Below are 17,945 nucleotides of genomic sequence, written 5' to 3'. Positions count from 1 at the left end.
TAGCAATTCAGGGAAGACAGTGAACCCATTCTCAGAATAATGTTTATTGCTTATATTCATAATTGAAGGAAATGCTGAACAGAGGCCACAGCAGTAGCAGAGAGGGTGAGGAGGTTGAACAACTGGTCAGAAAGAGATTAAAGGAAATCCTTTGCTGGCACTGGATACAGCTGGCACTGATTGGCAACTCTTTTGTCCATGCAAGGTTCTGAGTCACAGTTCCAGGGCTGAGAGGAGCACTGGAAGTCAGTCACAAGGGAGCAGGGGTCCTGTTCCCAGTTCCAAGGCAAAGAGGAATGCTAGCACTTGTGGCTGCAGGGCACCTTCTTGGGTAAAGGCTAGAGTGCAGACTAGGAGGTCAGTGCAGACCAGGAGAGCAAGCCTGAATCATAACATCTTGGAAAAACCAGAAACTTGAGGACTTCCAGAACTAACCCTGAAAAAAGCAGCACAAAAAAGCTTGAAGCTTGGGATAGTGACTCTCCACTTCCAGCTGAGTAGAGCCTAACTTTAAAATAATGTTCAAAGTCAAGAAATAGGTTAGAAAAATGAACAAACAACAAAAAATAATTTGATCATGAAAAGGTACTATGGTGACAGGGAAAACCAAAACAAACTCAGAAGAAGATAACAATGTGAAAACAGCTACCCAAAAAATCTAAAGAAAATGCCATTGGATCCCACCCCAACAAGAATTCCTGGAAGAGTTAAAGAAAGTGATGAGTGATAGAGGAAATATTTCATAAAGAAATAAAAGTAATATAAGAAAATTATGAAAAGAGTATTTACAGCTTAGTAAAAGGGCACAAACATACTGAAGAAAATAACACCTTAAAAAACGGAATTGGCCTAATGATAAAAGGGGCACAAAAATTCACTGAAGAAAATAACTCCTTAAAAATTAGAATTGGGTAAGTGGAGGCTAATGACTTTATGAGACATCAAGAAACAATCAAAATCAAAGGAATAATTAAAAAAAAAGAAAATGGGAAGTAACTCATCAGAAAAACAACTGACCTCAAAATAAATCCAGGAGAGGAAATTTAAGAATTATTGGACTACCTGAAAGCCATGGTCTAAGTGCCTAGGCATTATATTTAAAGTTATCACCAAGGAAAACTGTCTGGATATCTTAGATCCAGAAAGTAAAATAGAAATTGAAAGAATCCATTGATCACCTCCAAAAAGAGAACCCAAATGAAAACTCCCAGGAATATTATAATCAAATTTCGGAGCTCCCAGGTCAAAGAGAAAATACTTCAAACCACTAAAAACAAACAATTCAAATAGTGAGTATAGAACTGAATCAAATTTATAAAACTAAGAGCCATTCCCCAATTGATAAATTGTCAAAGGATATAAACAGGCAGTTTTCAAAAGAAACCAAAAGTATCTATAGTCATATGAAAAAATGCCCTATATCACTACTGATTAGAGAGGCAAATTAAAATAACTCTGAGATACCACTTTATATCTATAAGAAATGACAAATGCTGGAAGGGATGAAGGAAACATAGGTCTACTATATAGAGTAGCGAAGTGGTCCAACCATTCTGGAGAACAAATTTGGAACTAGGCTCAAGGGCTGTAAAACCCTGTGTACCTTTTGACCTAGCAATACCACAACTGGGTCTATACCCCAAAGAGGTCAAAGGAAAAGGAAAAGGACATATATGTACAAAAGTATTTATAGCAGCTCTTTTAGTGGTGTCAAAGAATTGGAAATCAATGGGATGCTCATCAATTAGGGAATGGCTGAATAAGTTGTGATGTATGATTGTGATGGAGTGCTATTGTGCTGTGTGAAATGACAAGGAGGGTTTCAGAAAAGCATAGGAAGAACTGTATGAACTGATGGAAAATGAAGTGAGAAGAACCAGGAATCATTGAGTACAGTAATAGCTCTGTTGTAATGATGATCAACTGTAAAAGACTTGGCCACTCTGAAGAATACAATGATCCAAGATGATTCCAAAGGACTCATGGTGAAAAAATGCAATCCACCTCCAGAGATAGAACTGAAGAATTCTGAGTGAAAATTGATGCAGAATTTTCTCACTTTATTTTTTTTTTGCTTTTTGTGAAATATGGCCAATAGAAAAATACATTTTGCATGATTTTACATGTATAATCACTGTGTTGCCTGCCTTCTTAGTGGATGGGGGAAGAGTGAGAGGGCGAGAATTTGGAATTTAAAATTATATATGTATATATATTATAAATAAGTATTAAAATTTTAAAATATTTTAAAAAATAAACAGCTTCAAAAATAATTGAAGGTAATGCTAAGTTTCAATTAGAGGTTAGTGAAAATAAATGTAATTCCTTTCCCTTTCCAAGTTTACAAATCTCCTGAGGTATAACCTAGGACACCTTAAGGACATGTGAACCCTCAGGAATTCCTGTTCTATACAGACTGTCATATCAGGAGATTTAAGCTTGTCACCATTGAAGAAATATATTTCTTATTTCATGACTGTCTTTATGTAATTGATCTCTTGCCATTTATGGACAATAGAACATTAATATTTCTTGAGTTTTTGAAGCAATTTCCCTCCAATGCATGCTAATTTCACAAAATCCAGGTTTCTTACTAAAGCTATTGATATCCATACTCATGAATGTGGCTTTCTTTTTCCCGATTTGGTTTTTATTCATTTTTATGTGTTTAATAGACAGAAACTGAACTAATTATAACCCGATATGAAAAATAACATATATAGCCCCTGAACAATTCATAATTGATAAATTATTTCTGGGCACAATCTAGGTGTATAAAAGAAAAGTTATCAAATGAGCATGACAAAGGCAGTCACTCCACCAACCAAAGACGTTCGTTCCTCTTGGTTTTATCTCTGTTCCTAAATTCAGTTCACTGGCGAAGGCAGCCAAGGGCAGAGAAGACTGTTCACATTCTCAGCAGGGGGCCTGGAAGCGAGGAAGACCAGGATCATTGAATCTTCTGCATAAATAGTTCAACAATCTGAATGCATTCTTTCCTCACAATTGAATGAATAGGTTTTCTCTTTCTCTCCTTTCTAGCCAGCTAACCTTGTGTTATGTTGGGCTGCTCAGTAACATACTCCATTGAAGATGTTTAGAGATAAAATGGAAATTTACCACACTAAGAAGTACCCTGGCAAACATGGCTAGAATCTGAGTTTCCCAAGGCTCCTCCAAGATAGGCTCTGATCTGAAATGAAAATACAACATGCATTTAGGTGATCCTGAAACTTTTCACTCAGAATTCATGAATGGTGCTTTGGATTTCTTCAGCCATGTGATAATCTCAATAGGTAGGCTCCCCTTCCTTTTTCTCTTCTTTGTGAAGGAAACAGAATAAGGCCTGTGCTTTCAAATAAGGACTTTTAAATTAAATATAGCAGGAATAAAAGTTCACTATTTCCTTACATATTTTATCTTTTGGAAATGCTAGGTTCATCATGATGCAATATCAAATCAAAGGTGATTTTACCTAATATTGTAAAATGAATTTAAAGATGACTGATTTTTAAGAACATATTTGCAGTAGCAATTCCAGGAGATTCTTGGCCATGTTTTTTAAAATATTACCTAGGTTTTGGAAAGATGGTGAATGCGGCTTTGGTTTTGATGTCATAAATAGTCTACTTTTTTTTCTATTTTTATTTTTCCTTAAAAAATGAGAAAGAGTTAGGCACTTCTTTTCATTTTTAACTTTTTCAGGTATCTTAATTTTGTTTTAGGAAGTATTATTTCTGACTGTGTTCTTTCTGATGGGTAAAGAATTCTTCATAATTTTACAGAGTGAAGCATTCTTATTCTCTAGTCATTCTTGCCAAAGTGTCTGCCCTAATTTCTCCTCCTCATCTCTTTCACCATTATCCTTTCTTCCTTTCTTTGTAAAATAACATTCCTCATGTCTGTTCACTAAACCCTCTCCTTCCTCATATACTAAAAAATTAAATTTGACTGTTAAGACAAGAAGTCTAGCCATAATAGCTACATGCTTCTGCTATGATTATTTGTTGTTCTCCATCATCCTTGCCAGTACTTAATAATCTTTGGAACTATGATCTTTTATGCATCTCACCCAGATTACCTTTCACTCTACTCTCTACATTTCCTGGATTATTCATATCATAATTACTAACAAATCAAACATGAAAAGGAAAGGACTAAGCTTTAAAACTCGGTGTATAGGGGGCAGCTAGGTGGCGCAGTGGATAAAGCACCAGCCCTGGAGTCAGGAGTACCTGAGTTCAAATCCGGCCTCAGACACTTGACACTTACTAGCTGTGTGACCCTGGGCAAGTCACTTAACCCCCATTGCCCCGCAAAACAAAACAAAACAAAACAAAACAAAACAAAAAAACACAAAACTCGGTGTATAGCCACTTACACAACCTGGAATGACTTCAGGACTTGGTTCTGTGGTAGAAGATAAAATCATGCAGATTCTTTTCTATGTGGTTTATATTTATACATGAATTAGACACATCAGGACACTGTCCTCCCCCTAAATTATACAACGAAGAGACAGAAAAACAAATACATCAGAATCATACCTATATTACAGTCTGATAATTCACTTTTGTTTTTATTTTCATATTTGCTTTAGGATGTGATTGGTGGCGTTCTGATTAGTGGACTGTTCATCGCGGTCACTTACCCAGCATGGGACCTCATGGATCACCTGGAGTCAGCCAGCCTGCTCTTCCCTATATGTATTCTTGTCGTGCCTTTCTTCTTATGTTACAACTACCCAGTATCAGATAACTATACTCCTACTAGAGGAGACACCACCACAATTCTAGCAGCTGGAGCTGGAGGAACCATTGGATTCTGGGTCAATCCTTTTTTCAAATTGGTATCTGAGCCCACGGAGTCAGCCATACAAAGCATCCCACCATTCACAACCAAAATGTTAGTCTTGGGGCTAACCAAGTTTATGGTTGGAATTGGGGTGGTTTTCTTGGTTCGTCAACTGATGCAAAATCTCTCACTCCAAGTGCTTTACTCTTGGTTCAAGGTGGTCACCAGGAATAAAGAAGCCAGACGAAGACTGGAAATTGAAGTACCATACAAATTTGTAACATATTCTTCAGTTGGCATTTGTGCGACAGTATTTGTGCCAATGCTCCATCAGTTTTTGGGATTACTCTGAGCAATGTACACTTGAAAGAGAGCCCATATAGACAATGTAGTCCTTGAAAGGCCATGCAATGGGTACCTGTCACAGTCACCATCCTTGCCACTGTCATCACCATTACCATCACTACTGCCACCACCAGTGCCAGTCTACCAGCTTCTCCTTTCCTCTGTCACTCCCAAGAATACACACACACACACACACACACAATTTTGTATGCCATGTGCCTTTCTTTTCTGGCTAATAAAGTAAACGACGACATAGCATGAGAAAAAAAATTCCAGTCAGTATTTCTAGTTCATAAGTTCCATTTCATATTCATTCCAAGGTTAAACCTAGAATATAACTATAACCTTATTTTAATCTTTTTAGGATCCTTTGTTATTTTTCAGAAAATGATCTTATGACCTAGATAAGGTACAAGATGCCATCTAGTAAGTTAAGGAAGATTACACAAGACTTGATTAGGTCCTAGAAAAGTCAGCTGGCAAAGGGAAAACCTAAGAGATATTCCTTCACTCCTCGGCAGAAAAACTGACCTGGATTCTCCAACCAGAATGGGAACTTTGGCTGGGGTGAGATGGTGGTGCCCCATCCAATGGCACTCTGTGGGCAGAGTGGCATTAGTTGCCATTCTGGGGAAATTTGAATAGCATCGTATGACATTTCTCAAAGCTAGTGACAAATCACCACCATTAAACCTGGCTTTAAAAGCCTATGGCTGGGTGTGAAGTCATTGGCAAGATCCACATCTGGTCAGCAAGAGCATAGATATATGACGGGCTTTTGTTTATGATTCCATATATCAGGATTTTCTTTAATCCCTACAAATCCATTTTGAATTAGAGCTTGGGCATCCATCTTCACGTATTTCCTTCTTTCAAAGAATTCCAGACAACAATCCTACAGATGATTGAGAAGTATGATTAATTAGTTGTTCCCTCCAAATGAGCAAAATGTAGGTTTCCTATGTTTATGCATGGAGTGGAAGCCTGGCTATCTATCATTGGACAGACCCTCTTGTCCTAGTGAGGCCGCTCATTTATTAAATGACTGGGATTAATATCCTGCTTCTTCCTTCACCTTGTTCCCTTATCTCAGGACAACTGTGAAAGATGTAAGATTATTTTTGCAGAAAAGCAACACATAAACTTAAAAAGTATTATTAGTCTGTGGGAAATCACTAAATAAACACACAAACAAAAACCCTTTCCCCCTTCTAGATGTTCCTTAGCTCTTGAAAAGAAGATAAGATTGGCTCAATTTAAAAAAGGTTCTCTCTCTCTCTCTCTGGCAATGAGGGATAAGTGACTTACCCAGGGTCACACAGCTAGTAAGTGTCAAGTGTCTGAGGTCAAATTTGAACTCATATCCTCCTGAATCCAGGGCTGGTGCTTTATCCACTGCACCACCTAGCTGCCCCAGGTTCTCTCTTTAGGGGAAAAAAAAAGTGTGTGTATGCATGGATAGGAAGAGGGGTACAGTAGAAGGAATCTGTATCTGGATTTAAATTTTGCTTCTTATTCTAAAGCTATCTACCTTTGTGACCTTGGGCAAATTGTTTAACCTTTCTGAGTCTTTGTTTCCTTGTCTCTAAAATAAGGGAGCTGAACTAGATGTACTCTGAGGACCCTTCCAGTTCTGGATCTGTGACCATATCTATATTTATATGTGTGTATACATGTATATTATATATAATATATGTATATATTATACACATATTCACACATATCTAGAAAATATGCATTGTGTATATTACGCAGTTTGTTCAAATGAGGACATGCCTGCTTTTCAGGGGTCATAGTGCCTCTTACCCACAAGCTTTCATCCAACCTAGTATGCTATGATACATACATTTCTCACTGGAAGTTAGCCTCAATGTCCCATTTAAAGATTTAGACAATCTACCTGCTGCAGAGATTCTTAGGTATCCTATCGGTTTGAGCATAAGTCAGACTCTATTCCCAAGTTTGGCTTGTAGAAAACCTGAGTGAAGCCTTTAATGCTATTATTTCTCAGTGTTTACCTAAATGATGCAATTAAAAAAAATACATTTAGGAATATAGCCTATATTTAGGTTCTAGTCTTATTTAAACTCACCATAAAACACTTAAGTTAATCTGAAAACTGACAACCACCTTTTCCTAATTGAGTGTCCTCATCCTTTGGGGGGGCATTCTTTGGGGTTTTGTGTAATACACAGCTCCTTTAAGACAAAAAGGGTAGGGAAAAGTCCTAGCTTCTTTCTGAGAGTTGTTGTCTATGCATTTCTGGTTTCTATAAGGGAGGAAGCAAATGAATTGCCACTTGACTATTTTAATAATCAATCATAAGCTGAAATAGAATTAGTGGCAGCAACAGAGAGTAGAGGAATCCTAATTCCCACGTGCTTCTATCTTAAGATCCACAACTTAATTGTTGTATGACTTCTCTGAAGTTGAATTTCTTTAGCCAAAAAAAAAAAAAAAAATTGAAGATAGGACTATGTAACATCATTTAGATTTGTGAGCATGCCCAAAGCTAATTAGTAAAAAGTAAGCATGTATTTTGCTACCAAAGTGGTTCTTTTTTTCCCACTTGCACTTTCTAAAATATACTGTTTGACGAAAGAGGGCAATAAATTCAATTCAACCAAATAATATATGCAGGGAACTTGGCTAGACATAGGGAAAATATGCAAATGCTATGAAAACCTTAAAGTGCTCTATAAATGTTAGCTATCAGAGGAAAAAAAAAAAACAGTCCCTGCCCTCAGAGAGCTTCTGTTCAGTTGAGAGGCTACCAGGGACACAGGGATAAGTAAATATAAAATATATAAACAAAGTTATGCAAATTCTCACTTTCACTAAACGTTTCCTTTTTTTTTTTTTTAGTTGCTATAATGTGAAAAATCTAGAGGTAACTGCTTTGTATACCTTTTGCTTGGTTAATGGGTCACATTTTATTTGACGTGGCTAAAGCTTTCAGTAATCCAAGGGGTTATTCCTATAAAAAGTGTCTTACTCCAAAGATTGCTTTTAATAAATGGTATTTGATAATGGACCTGGGTCAATTCCCTTCACTCCTCTTTATTATTTAATCTCTTCTTCCAGTTGCCTAGAATTGGAGACTAAAGGGGTTAAAAACGGACCCCTCAGGTCATATGATCCAATCTGCTGTGGGGGTGCCCGAGCCTTTTAAACCCTCCAACTAATCTCTTCTGGGAGTGGTTTTACCTCTTTAAAACAAAAACAAAAATCTCTCTTTTTGGGGGTGGGGAGAGCCCAAGGCCTCTTCTGGAATGCTACCATTTTCTCTCTGATGGCAGCACGCCCCCTACTGGTCAGTCTCATTTAGCTTGCCCCCTGGATTTCTGTCCAGCCTTGGCCAAGTGTGACTTTTAAAACAACCACTCCTTTGCAGCACCTGAATAGCACAAGTCCCTTGGAAATTGGTCTCCTTCCACAGGAGTCCCTCTACAGTTTTCTCCAGCTATCTCCTCTTCCCTCTTCCCTTCCCTGAGCTGGGTGCCTCTCCTATCCATCTCTTCCAGCTTCTGGGGATCGCCTGGAATCCTTAGCACATGTCATTTCTTGTCTCTTTTACTCAATGTCCTGAAGCCAGACAGGGTCCTGGGAAGGAAATAAACAGAGCAAGCATATGACCTTCAAAGGGTCACTTGAGTAGGACCCTCAGAAGCTGCACCCCACTGATCCCCAAAGCAACGGCTCGAGGCTCTCTACTTAGGTCTGAGCCAAGGGAATAACAGGTCGGCTACCATAAATGTAACCAGAACAGGTGGCATTTACGAGTCAATATGCTTTGCCTCTGTCTTTGGAGGATGTTCATCTGGTTGCTTATATACTGCATGTAAATTATTCTTTTTTTTTTTTCCAAGAAAAGCATCTTGCTGGTTTGACCTTTGGCTGTACATTAAATGCTTTTGAAAGCCTGTGTTCTGCCTACTTACTTTCTCTAGACTGACTTCTCTGGGAGTTCTTTAGAGCTGAGTAGAGAAACTGAGACAACAACATAAGCATGGGACTCTAATCACTCAGGGCTGAAGCTCTTATTTGGGAAAGTCAGTCACCATGTAGCTACCAGTATAATCGCTTGACTATTAAATGAGGCCAATCAGAGGGGAAAGGGAGGGAAGAGGAGAAACAAGCCCTCTCCCTCCCTTCCCTCCTCCTCCAGGACCATGATGTAGAATCAAACATTGGGACTTGCATGGGACCTCAGAGACCATGTACTCCAACTCCCTCATTTTACATATGAGGAAACTGAGGCACCCAGGGAGGTTACTATAGACGATGCTGCCTGCTGCCTACTCTCACTGTGTTGTTATTTAGTCATCTGTCAGTCATTTCTGACTCTCTGTGGCCCCATTTAGGGATTTCTTGGCAAAGATCCTGGAGGGGTTTGCCATTTCCTTCTCCAGCTCATTTTACATATGAGGAGACTGAGGTAAACTGATTAAGTGATTTGCCCAATGTCACACAGCTAGTAATACAACAGCTCCACAGCGGATGGAGTTTGGGGCCCAGAGTCAGGAAGACTCATCTACAGGAGTTCAAATCTGGCCTCAGACAATCACTCAACCCTGTTTGCCTCAGTTTCCTTATCTGCCAAATGAGTTGGAGAAAGAAATGACAAATCCCTCCAGGATCTTTGCCAAGAAAACCCCAACGTGGGGTCAAAGAGAGTCGGACATGACTTGATCAAAACTGCAAAGATGGTTTTTCCAAAGTATAGGTCTGATCATATGACCTTCGATTTCCTCTTCCCACCCCTCACCCCAATAACTTTCTATTACCTTCAGGATCAAACTCTTTGTGTATTATTTAAAATCCCTCATAACCAGGTTCCTTCCTACCTTTCCTGTCTTTTAACACCTTGCTCTGGGGGTGGATTCAGGAGGACCTGAGATCAAATTCCACCTCAGACACTTGATACTTACTAGCTGTGTGACTCTGGGCAAGTCACTTAACCCTCTGCCTCACCAAAATATATATATATATATATACACACACACATATATATATATACACACACACACATATATATATATATATATATATATATATATATATATATATATATACGAGCTCCTTGAGAGCAAGGAGTTTTACCTTTCTTTTTATCCCTAGTGCTTAGCACAGTGCCTGGCACATAGTAGGTGCTTAATAAATGCTTACTGAGTGACTGATGAGTAGCCACACTATTTTGAAGCATGTAGAATGTGCTCTGTTCCTGCTCCAAAAAGTCATCACTCGTCTTCAGGGAGGTAACTCCAACAGCAAGACAATTGTGTCAACTCCCTCTGCACTACGGGGGAATCATTGTGTATGGAGAGTAGAGAAAGAAAGGAAAAAAGGCTTGATAAGAATCACAGAATAAAATCTTAGGGTTGGAAGAGATTGAGACTTTAGTCTATCCCGTTGTCTTCAAGGACCACACAACCATTCACAACTGATGAGACGGTCTGATTAAAGACCTATGTATTACTGGTAAAGATTTACGCAGTGCTCGTTTATGAGAAAAAACCAAACAACTGAACTTCACAATAGTGGTGCCTATTCGTATTAGCTTTTATTCCATTTAAAAATTATTTTTCACCTGCGTTCTCTTGGTGTCAATGCAACCATGGAAAGTGATCCAGCAGGGGCGGAATCTGTGCTTGCCACTGTATATTTAGGGAATCCATCTTGAAGCATTTAGGAAGAAATTTTTTTGTGATGGAGAGAGAACATGGGTAGTTATGCTATGATCAGTATGCAAAAATTTGTATTATTTATGCTAAGCAGGAAAGACATCAATATAGTTTGAAAGGGACCATGAGTAAACATCACTAATTTCTGCTTAAGCCCAAGAGAACCAACAATGAAACCAGCACTAGTTATTTATGAGACATTCTGTCGTTGAGACCACTGCGACCTTCTGAATGTCTATAGAACAACTTTAGCTAAAATTTAGCATTTTGAAGAGTGAAGGCATTTCTTTCTCCTCCCTTTTCAAACCTTAAAGCATTACAGGAAGGTGAGTTAATACAATCATCATTTCCTGTGGAGATAAACTTCCTGAGTTTCTCCATAGTCATCAACAGAAAGACTACCCTCCCAATTCCTTCCCCAACTTCAAAACTTTGGAACTGTTGTTGTCTTTTAACTTCCTGTTCCAAATGTCTAAGACTTCACCTCACCCCAATCAAGTCTTTTTTTTTTTTTTTTTTAGTGAGGCAATTGGGGTTAAGTGACTTGCCCAGGGTCACACAGCTAGTAAGTGTTAAGTGTCTGAGGCTGGATTTGAACTCAGGTCCTCCTGAATCCAGGGCCAGTGCTCTATCCACTGCGCCACCTAGCTGCCCCCCCAATCAAGTCTTAATGCCTTTTTTCTTGAATGGGTCTTGAATCTGATCTCTTCCCATTTTTCCAAATGTCATCCCAGTCACCTCATGCCTACTTCTCTTTGTCCAGTGCCGGCCCTCTCCAATCCATCCTATACCGAGTTGGTAGAATGATCTTCCTTACACTGCTTTCATAAGGTTGATCCCCTACTCAAACATCTGTAGTGGTTTTCTCTGGCCCACACTCATTCCAAACTCAAGAAGCCTCCAACACATTTCACCAGTGAGCTTCTTCTTCATTAATGTTATTTCTCATAACCTGAATCTCCAGCCATATAAATGTTCATGCCCTCCCCCATACATAAAAGTTTCCTTCCAACTCCCAGTGTCTCTCTAAAACCTCTAGAAGAAGATGCAAGCACTTTAGCCTGGTCCTCCATAATTTGGTTCCAATCCACCTTTCCAGTCATTTCACAGTATTCCAGCCAAACTGATCTACTTCATGCCTCTTTTCTGAACATGATAACCTATCTCAAGCCATGCATTATTTTTTGCCTTCTCATGTTTAGAATGGATGTCTTCCTCACCACCATCTTTGAGAATCTTCATCTTCCTTCAATACTAATTTCAGGTTTGCTTTTCCTGCTGCCCCTCCACTCTCAGCTGAAAGTCATCTCTTTACACATTGCACATATTGCCTGGATCTCTACTTTCTCCTATCCCTCCTTAGCTTGCATTATACGGGTCCGTGCATGTCCATCTCCAAATAGAATCTAAATTCCTTGATTGCAGAAATTATTTTGGTTTTGTTTCTGTATCCCTAGTACCATCCACAGGGCTTTGCACAAGGAAAATATTTTGATTGGTGTTTGTTGAATAGTTACTGGCCTGGCTTCTGATCCTTATCCATTCTTCCCTTCTCAAAATACCCTTCCTCCTAGCTGTCCCTCTACATCCTTTTTCTCCCCACACAAAGTTCACCTTAATTCAGAAAACTGCCCAACTGACCCCATCCAATTCTGATCATCTTTAAGCAATGTCTGTCTATAAGTACCAAAGCATTTGGATGATTCCACATATTGATTTCCATTAGTCCCTGAGTCAGGGTTTATTTGTATGATATATTTATACCCCCATTTTCATTCTTTGAGAAACAAAGTTATGATGCTGGCCATGGGGGAAGTTTTCCAGAGTTAAAGGTATTGCATCAAACAGGCAAAAAACAGGATCGCATCTTCTGCTTACTCTATACTAGTTAGATATGCAGGTTTGGCAAGTTCTGAGATCTCAATATTGCAGATGTCATATGTCAGTTTCTTTCTGATAATTCTGACTGACTTTTGGGGAGGATTAAGGGGGAGAAGGTTGCTTTTCTTCAGATTTTAAAAAAGAGGCAAAATCTTATGTTCTTGAATTCTTTAAAGTGAATCAAAATAAAGCAAAAACCCATCTGCTAGAGACAAAGAACACGGATTTTTTTTTCCCCTACAGCATCACCTCCTACAAATAGAAGAAACAATGCTACCAGCAGGTGTGATCTTGCTAAGCTCCCCTTCTGAGACACCTTTCCCAGCCAATAGAATGTTAAATATCTTGGGCAATGACTTTCATTTTTGCTTTTGTGCCTCCATTGCTTAGTAGAGTGCTTGCTATACAAGTAAGTAGGTTCTTAAGAAATGTGTGTAGACTGTTCATTGATCAAGCTTTTTCAGAGGATCACTTCTGCCTATTAGAAAGCAAAATATCAATCTGAAACACGACGCAACCTTAGCTGAAATCAAGACAAACTAAAAGGCCCCTGTGCCATTTTTCTTCCCAGTTATCGATTTAATAACAGAGGCACAAATTCACTTGGCTTTCTCCTCTGGTCTTTTCTCACTGAGGGCAGCTATTCTCAGCCCTAATTGTGATCATGTGCCTCGGGGCATTGTTCCCATAAGTAGTACTGGCAGTAAGCTCAGCACCCTTCAATTTTGATATGAATGCCAACTGACTTGGCACTCAACCCACTTGTCACTTACCAGCTTCATGTACAAATGTAGATGAGTGAGTCCTGATAAAGGAACTGCTTTCTAGTAGAGCCTATGGCTGGCTTTAGAGTTTGATACCCTCCATTCTGTAACTGGCTTACTGTAATTTCCATTAAGTTATATTACAGGGTGAGCTATTACTTCTTCAAGATTTAGGGTTGTTTTTTTTTTCAATTAACTAGCATTTATTTTTTTTTCCTCCCTTCCATTTTACCCCTTCCCCCAACTCCATTACGGGGGGAAAAAGTGGGAAGGGGAACCTCCTTGTAACAAATATGCATAGTTGATCAAACAGATTCCCTTACTGGCCATGTCCAAAAATTATGGTTCATTGTGAATTCATCACCTCTCAGTAAGTAGGCAGCATGTTTCATTGTGAGTCCTCTGAAATTGTGGCTGGTCATGCATGCATTGATCAGTTCTTAAGTCTTTCAAAGCTGTTTCTTTACAATGTTATCAGTTCATACAAGCTTTTCCAAGTTTCTCTGAAATATTTTTCCTCATTTCTTACAATAGAATAATATTTCATTACATTCACATACCATAATTTGTTCACCTACTTCCCAATTATGGGCATACCCTTAGTTTCCAGTTCTTTGCCACTAATAATTGCCTTTTTTTTTTTTTGGTACACATGGATCATTTCAACTTTTATATGTCTGATGTATAGATCTACTAGTGGTATGGTTGGGTCAAAGGGATGCCCATTTGAGTGACTTTTGGGGTCAGAGTTCCAAATTGCTTTCCAGAATGGCTGGACTAGTTCATAGCTCCATCATAAAGGTTGGTGTGAGAATAACATTTTTTAAAGGTGTTTTGCAAACTATATAAATTTGTGTATGTATATGTTTTCATATATATTTATTTATTATATATTATGTAAATGTTTTGTACTATATAAATTCTAACTTGCTAATTATGAATGATCTGGAATAGTTTTATGACTGTTGAATTTCTTGAATTTCTTCCTTTGAAAATTACCTGTTAAGGGGGCAGCTAGGTGGCGCAGTGGATAAAGCACCAGCCCTAGATTCAGGAGGACCTGAGTTCAAATCCAGCCTCAGACACTTGACACTTACTAGCTGTGTGACCCTGGGCAAGTCACTTAACCCCCATTGTCCCACAGAAACAAAAACAAACAAAAAATTACCTGTTTAAATCTTTTGATTAGGGAACAGCTCTTATTCCTTAATTCTCATGAGGGTTTTCAGTAACATCCATGAGGTGATTTGAGATCTTTATAGATTAGTATATTATTGTGAAACTGAGGATTTCCTATTCATCCAATGCTTTAGTAATTCAGGGCATTTTTGCTCATCTTATATGCCTGTTTTCCTTGGTCAAAGCCATCTGAGGACACCAAGGCACTGACAGGTTGGATGGAAACAGAACCCTGTGTAACTAAGTAGCCCATCACCTCCAACAAGAAGTATCTACACGAGGGGCAGCTAGGTGGCACAGTGGATAAAGCACCAGCCCTGGATTCAGGAGGACCTGAGTTAAAATCCAAACTCAGACACTTGACGCTTACTAGCTGTGTGACCTTGGGCAAGTCACTTAACCCTCATTGTCCCACCCCCCAAAAATACTTTAAAAAAAGTATCTACACCAGTTTAAGGAAAGTATTACACTGTGTGACACTGTGCAAGTCATTTAGTCTGTTTGCCTGAGTTTCGTCACCTGTAAAATGGGGATCATACTAGCACCTACTTCCCGGGATTGCTATGAGGATCCAATGAGATATTTGTAAAATGTTTAGCACAGTGCCTGGCATATGTAGTAGGTGCTTAGTAAATGCTTATTTCCCCCTGCCCCCAGTGTTAAAAAATTCTTAATTATCTTATTCTCCAACTCTCATGAAAGAGCTAAACAACTAGTCATTTGAGATATTTCAAGAATTTGGACAAAAATAAGGCCTTAGTAATCAATTTTATGTTACATTCATAGGATTTTAGAGCTGAAATTGACCACAGAAGCCATCTTGTCCAGTCTTATGTTACAGATGAGAATGAAGCCCTGAAAAGGTAAGTGACTTTCCCAAGGTGACACTGTAACTGAAAGGTTTAGGATCTGTACCAGGCTGATTCAAATCTGAGGTTCTAATTTCCCTTCAGGGCACTTCCATTCACTCAAAGGGAATGTGATTTTGTTTCTTCGGTTCCCTACTCTGTGAAAAGTGGCTTTCAGTAATGAAGATACAGTGCCTTGCTTCCCATTCAGAAATTTCACACTAAGATTACAGGGGTAAGATGAGAGCTCGAGATTCCCTTCGATTCTTGTTTGGATGTACCAGCGCGATTTGTCCCTCCTCCGACGTAAGAAGTACTTTCTATGGGCTAGGTGCTAGCTAGGTTCAGTGTTGACTTGGGAAACACAACCAATGTTTTCCCCTTTTAGGACTTTATTTTATAGGTATCTATTAGGACATCTGTGTTTTCTGTGTGAGTTTCATGTCAACTAGGTGAGGTGTGGCTCTCTAAAAGACTCACCCATCCTCTTCATTCAGGAGATGCATCGTTCACAACATGAACTTGCATCCAAGAGTAAAGCGTATTCAAGAATAAGGCAAGGAAAGGAGAGAACCATGGAGGAAAAGGTGTAAGCAATTTCCCAGGTAGAGGAGCAAAGAGTGATTTCCTCCCCCAGAAAGAAGGAAAAATTCAATTCTTTAGTTATATACCTGACTTCATGTAAATGAATTTCTTCCTAGCTCAACTGGTTATAGTGCTAAGTCTACCGAGAAGGACAAGAGAACAATTTTCAAATGTGTTATGAAGTTTAAATACATTAAGGCCACTCACTTAAAACGTCTCCACTGGGAAATTTCAGCAAAGCCAGGCTTTGGTGTTGTACCAACCTGATTATTTTAGGAAACTCTTGGTACAATGAAACACATTATATGCAAAAACAAATATCTCTCAGTTTTTCTTTCACTTCAAAATTACTTCAAAGGCAGTAATTACCACACAGCAAACAAGCAGAAAATCTAGATAACAAATCTTGATTACCTAATACTCAAAGTCTTCAACAAATGAGGATACTTTATTATTTTTTTTCCCAATGATGAGCACATGACAAATGGACAAAACGAAAGCTAAGCCCCTTAGTTATGCTCACATTCGTTCAACATTTGCTCTAATCAATTATCTTATTTCATGCTATAAGAAAAGAACGAGATTCTTGTTATGCAGAAGTAATCAGTTACAGTGTGAGGCTCTGATGTCTGCGGAACATTTCTGATTTTCAGAACTGATCATGCACTCTGCTATTACATTTCTCTGGTAACATGCTGGGCTTTCACCCAACAATGGCCGAGCTGTCCCCGGATACCACATTCTTATATTGCACAAGCTGCCCTAATTGCAGTAGAAGGAAGATATTTACTCATGGAGCCAGACAACATTGTTCTACTTTATTAAACATTAAAGCACAAATGCATGTTCCCTATGGAGGACTTAGAGACACTAGGGGGAAAGAAAGGGGAGCCTTTTGGGGAGGCTCACAGCACATCGCCCTATTTTCACAAAAAGGGTTCAACATTGATTTCTAGAGCAGAGCATGGCATGGTCAGCTCAAATTTGGTAATAACGTCGGGATGAAGGACTCCGAGCTTCCCGACACTTTGACCCTTTGCAAAGACCTCGGCACATCGTCCAGGGAAGAAAGCAGAGCCTGAAAAACAGAGAGTGAAAGAAAAATCAATGTTTCTCCAGGCAAAAATGTCATTAGACATTTAACACTGAGAACATATTTAACACTGAGAATATGAGTTTGCTTTTTTAAAGAGCTATTTTTTCTTTAAGCTATTGATCCTGAGAAGATGGTGTTTCTCTGATACTTTCTAGACTTAAAAAAAGCAGTGGTTTTGATTTCACCCAGCAGCCCCTGTAAGAAACAGTGAGAAAGAAAAAAGGATAAGAAAACCAGAGATTTATGTTTCAGTTCAATGGGACCCTGTAAAGAATGAAGAGAGGATAGGTGGAGGACTATAGTCAGAAGATATCTCAAAGACCTATGCCCAGATTTATCTAAAAGGGGTGGAGTTTGACAGGAAGACAGTGGCCTTTTCTAACTCAAAGCAGGAAGAAATCAATTGTGTAACTGTATACAAAAATTACATAAACATGCTGCTTTCTCTCTTGATCAGTCATAACTACATCAGAAAAAAAAGAAATGGAGAGAAAAAGTGAAGAATCCCTACCCGTTTTCACATTAGAGATTTTGAAATAGGTTTTGCTATACTAACACCCTTTACTGTCTAAAACTTAACTGTTTTCTACCTTAAGACATTTACAAAGATAAATCACACTGTCATCAGGACTGAAGGGAACTGTCATGTCTGATTACATGCCATGTTACTAGGAACGTGACCAACATTCCTTGTCTGGAAAAGAGCTTTCAGAGCACTTTGGGGGGTGGAAAGGGGACATCTACAATGAGACACTGAAAAAAAAAACCA

The 17,945-nt window shown here is 38.8% G+C and overlaps 2 protein-coding genes across 3 annotated transcripts in view; one reads left to right on the top strand and one right to left on the bottom strand.

The window, feature by feature from the left end:
* The window catches only part of SGPP2 (sphingosine-1-phosphate phosphatase 2), a 142,251-nt gene extending 133,016 nt beyond the window's left edge, over nucleotides 1-9,235 (top strand). For both annotated transcript variants that reach the window (XM_043992451.1, XM_043992452.1), the window contains exon 5: nucleotides 4,601-9,235. In XM_043992451.1, the coding sequence (XP_043848386.1) occupies nucleotides 4,601-5,146 (546 nt within the window). In that variant the 3' untranslated portion in view covers nucleotides 5,147-9,235. The remainder of the gene's footprint in view (nucleotides 1-4,600) is intronic.
* Nucleotides 9,236-16,877: 7,642 nt separating this feature from the next.
* Nucleotides 16,878-17,945, bottom strand: part of FARSB (phenylalanyl-tRNA synthetase subunit beta) — an 84,276-nt gene continuing 83,208 nt past the window's right edge. The window contains exon 17 of the mRNA XM_043992450.1: nucleotides 16,878-17,158. Within this exon, the coding sequence (XP_043848385.1) occupies nucleotides 17,007-17,158 (152 nt within the window). The 3' untranslated portion in view covers nucleotides 16,878-17,006. The remainder of the gene's footprint in view (nucleotides 17,159-17,945) is intronic.

The sequence above is a fragment of the Dromiciops gliroides genome, chromosome 3 (genome assembly GCF_019393635.1).
Source record: "Dromiciops gliroides isolate mDroGli1 chromosome 3, mDroGli1.pri, whole genome shotgun sequence".
NCBI lineage: Eukaryota > Metazoa > Chordata > Mammalia > Microbiotheria > Microbiotheriidae > Dromiciops > Dromiciops gliroides.
Note: the sequence above shows the minus strand (reverse complement) of the source record. Positions and strands in the feature narration are given on the sequence as shown.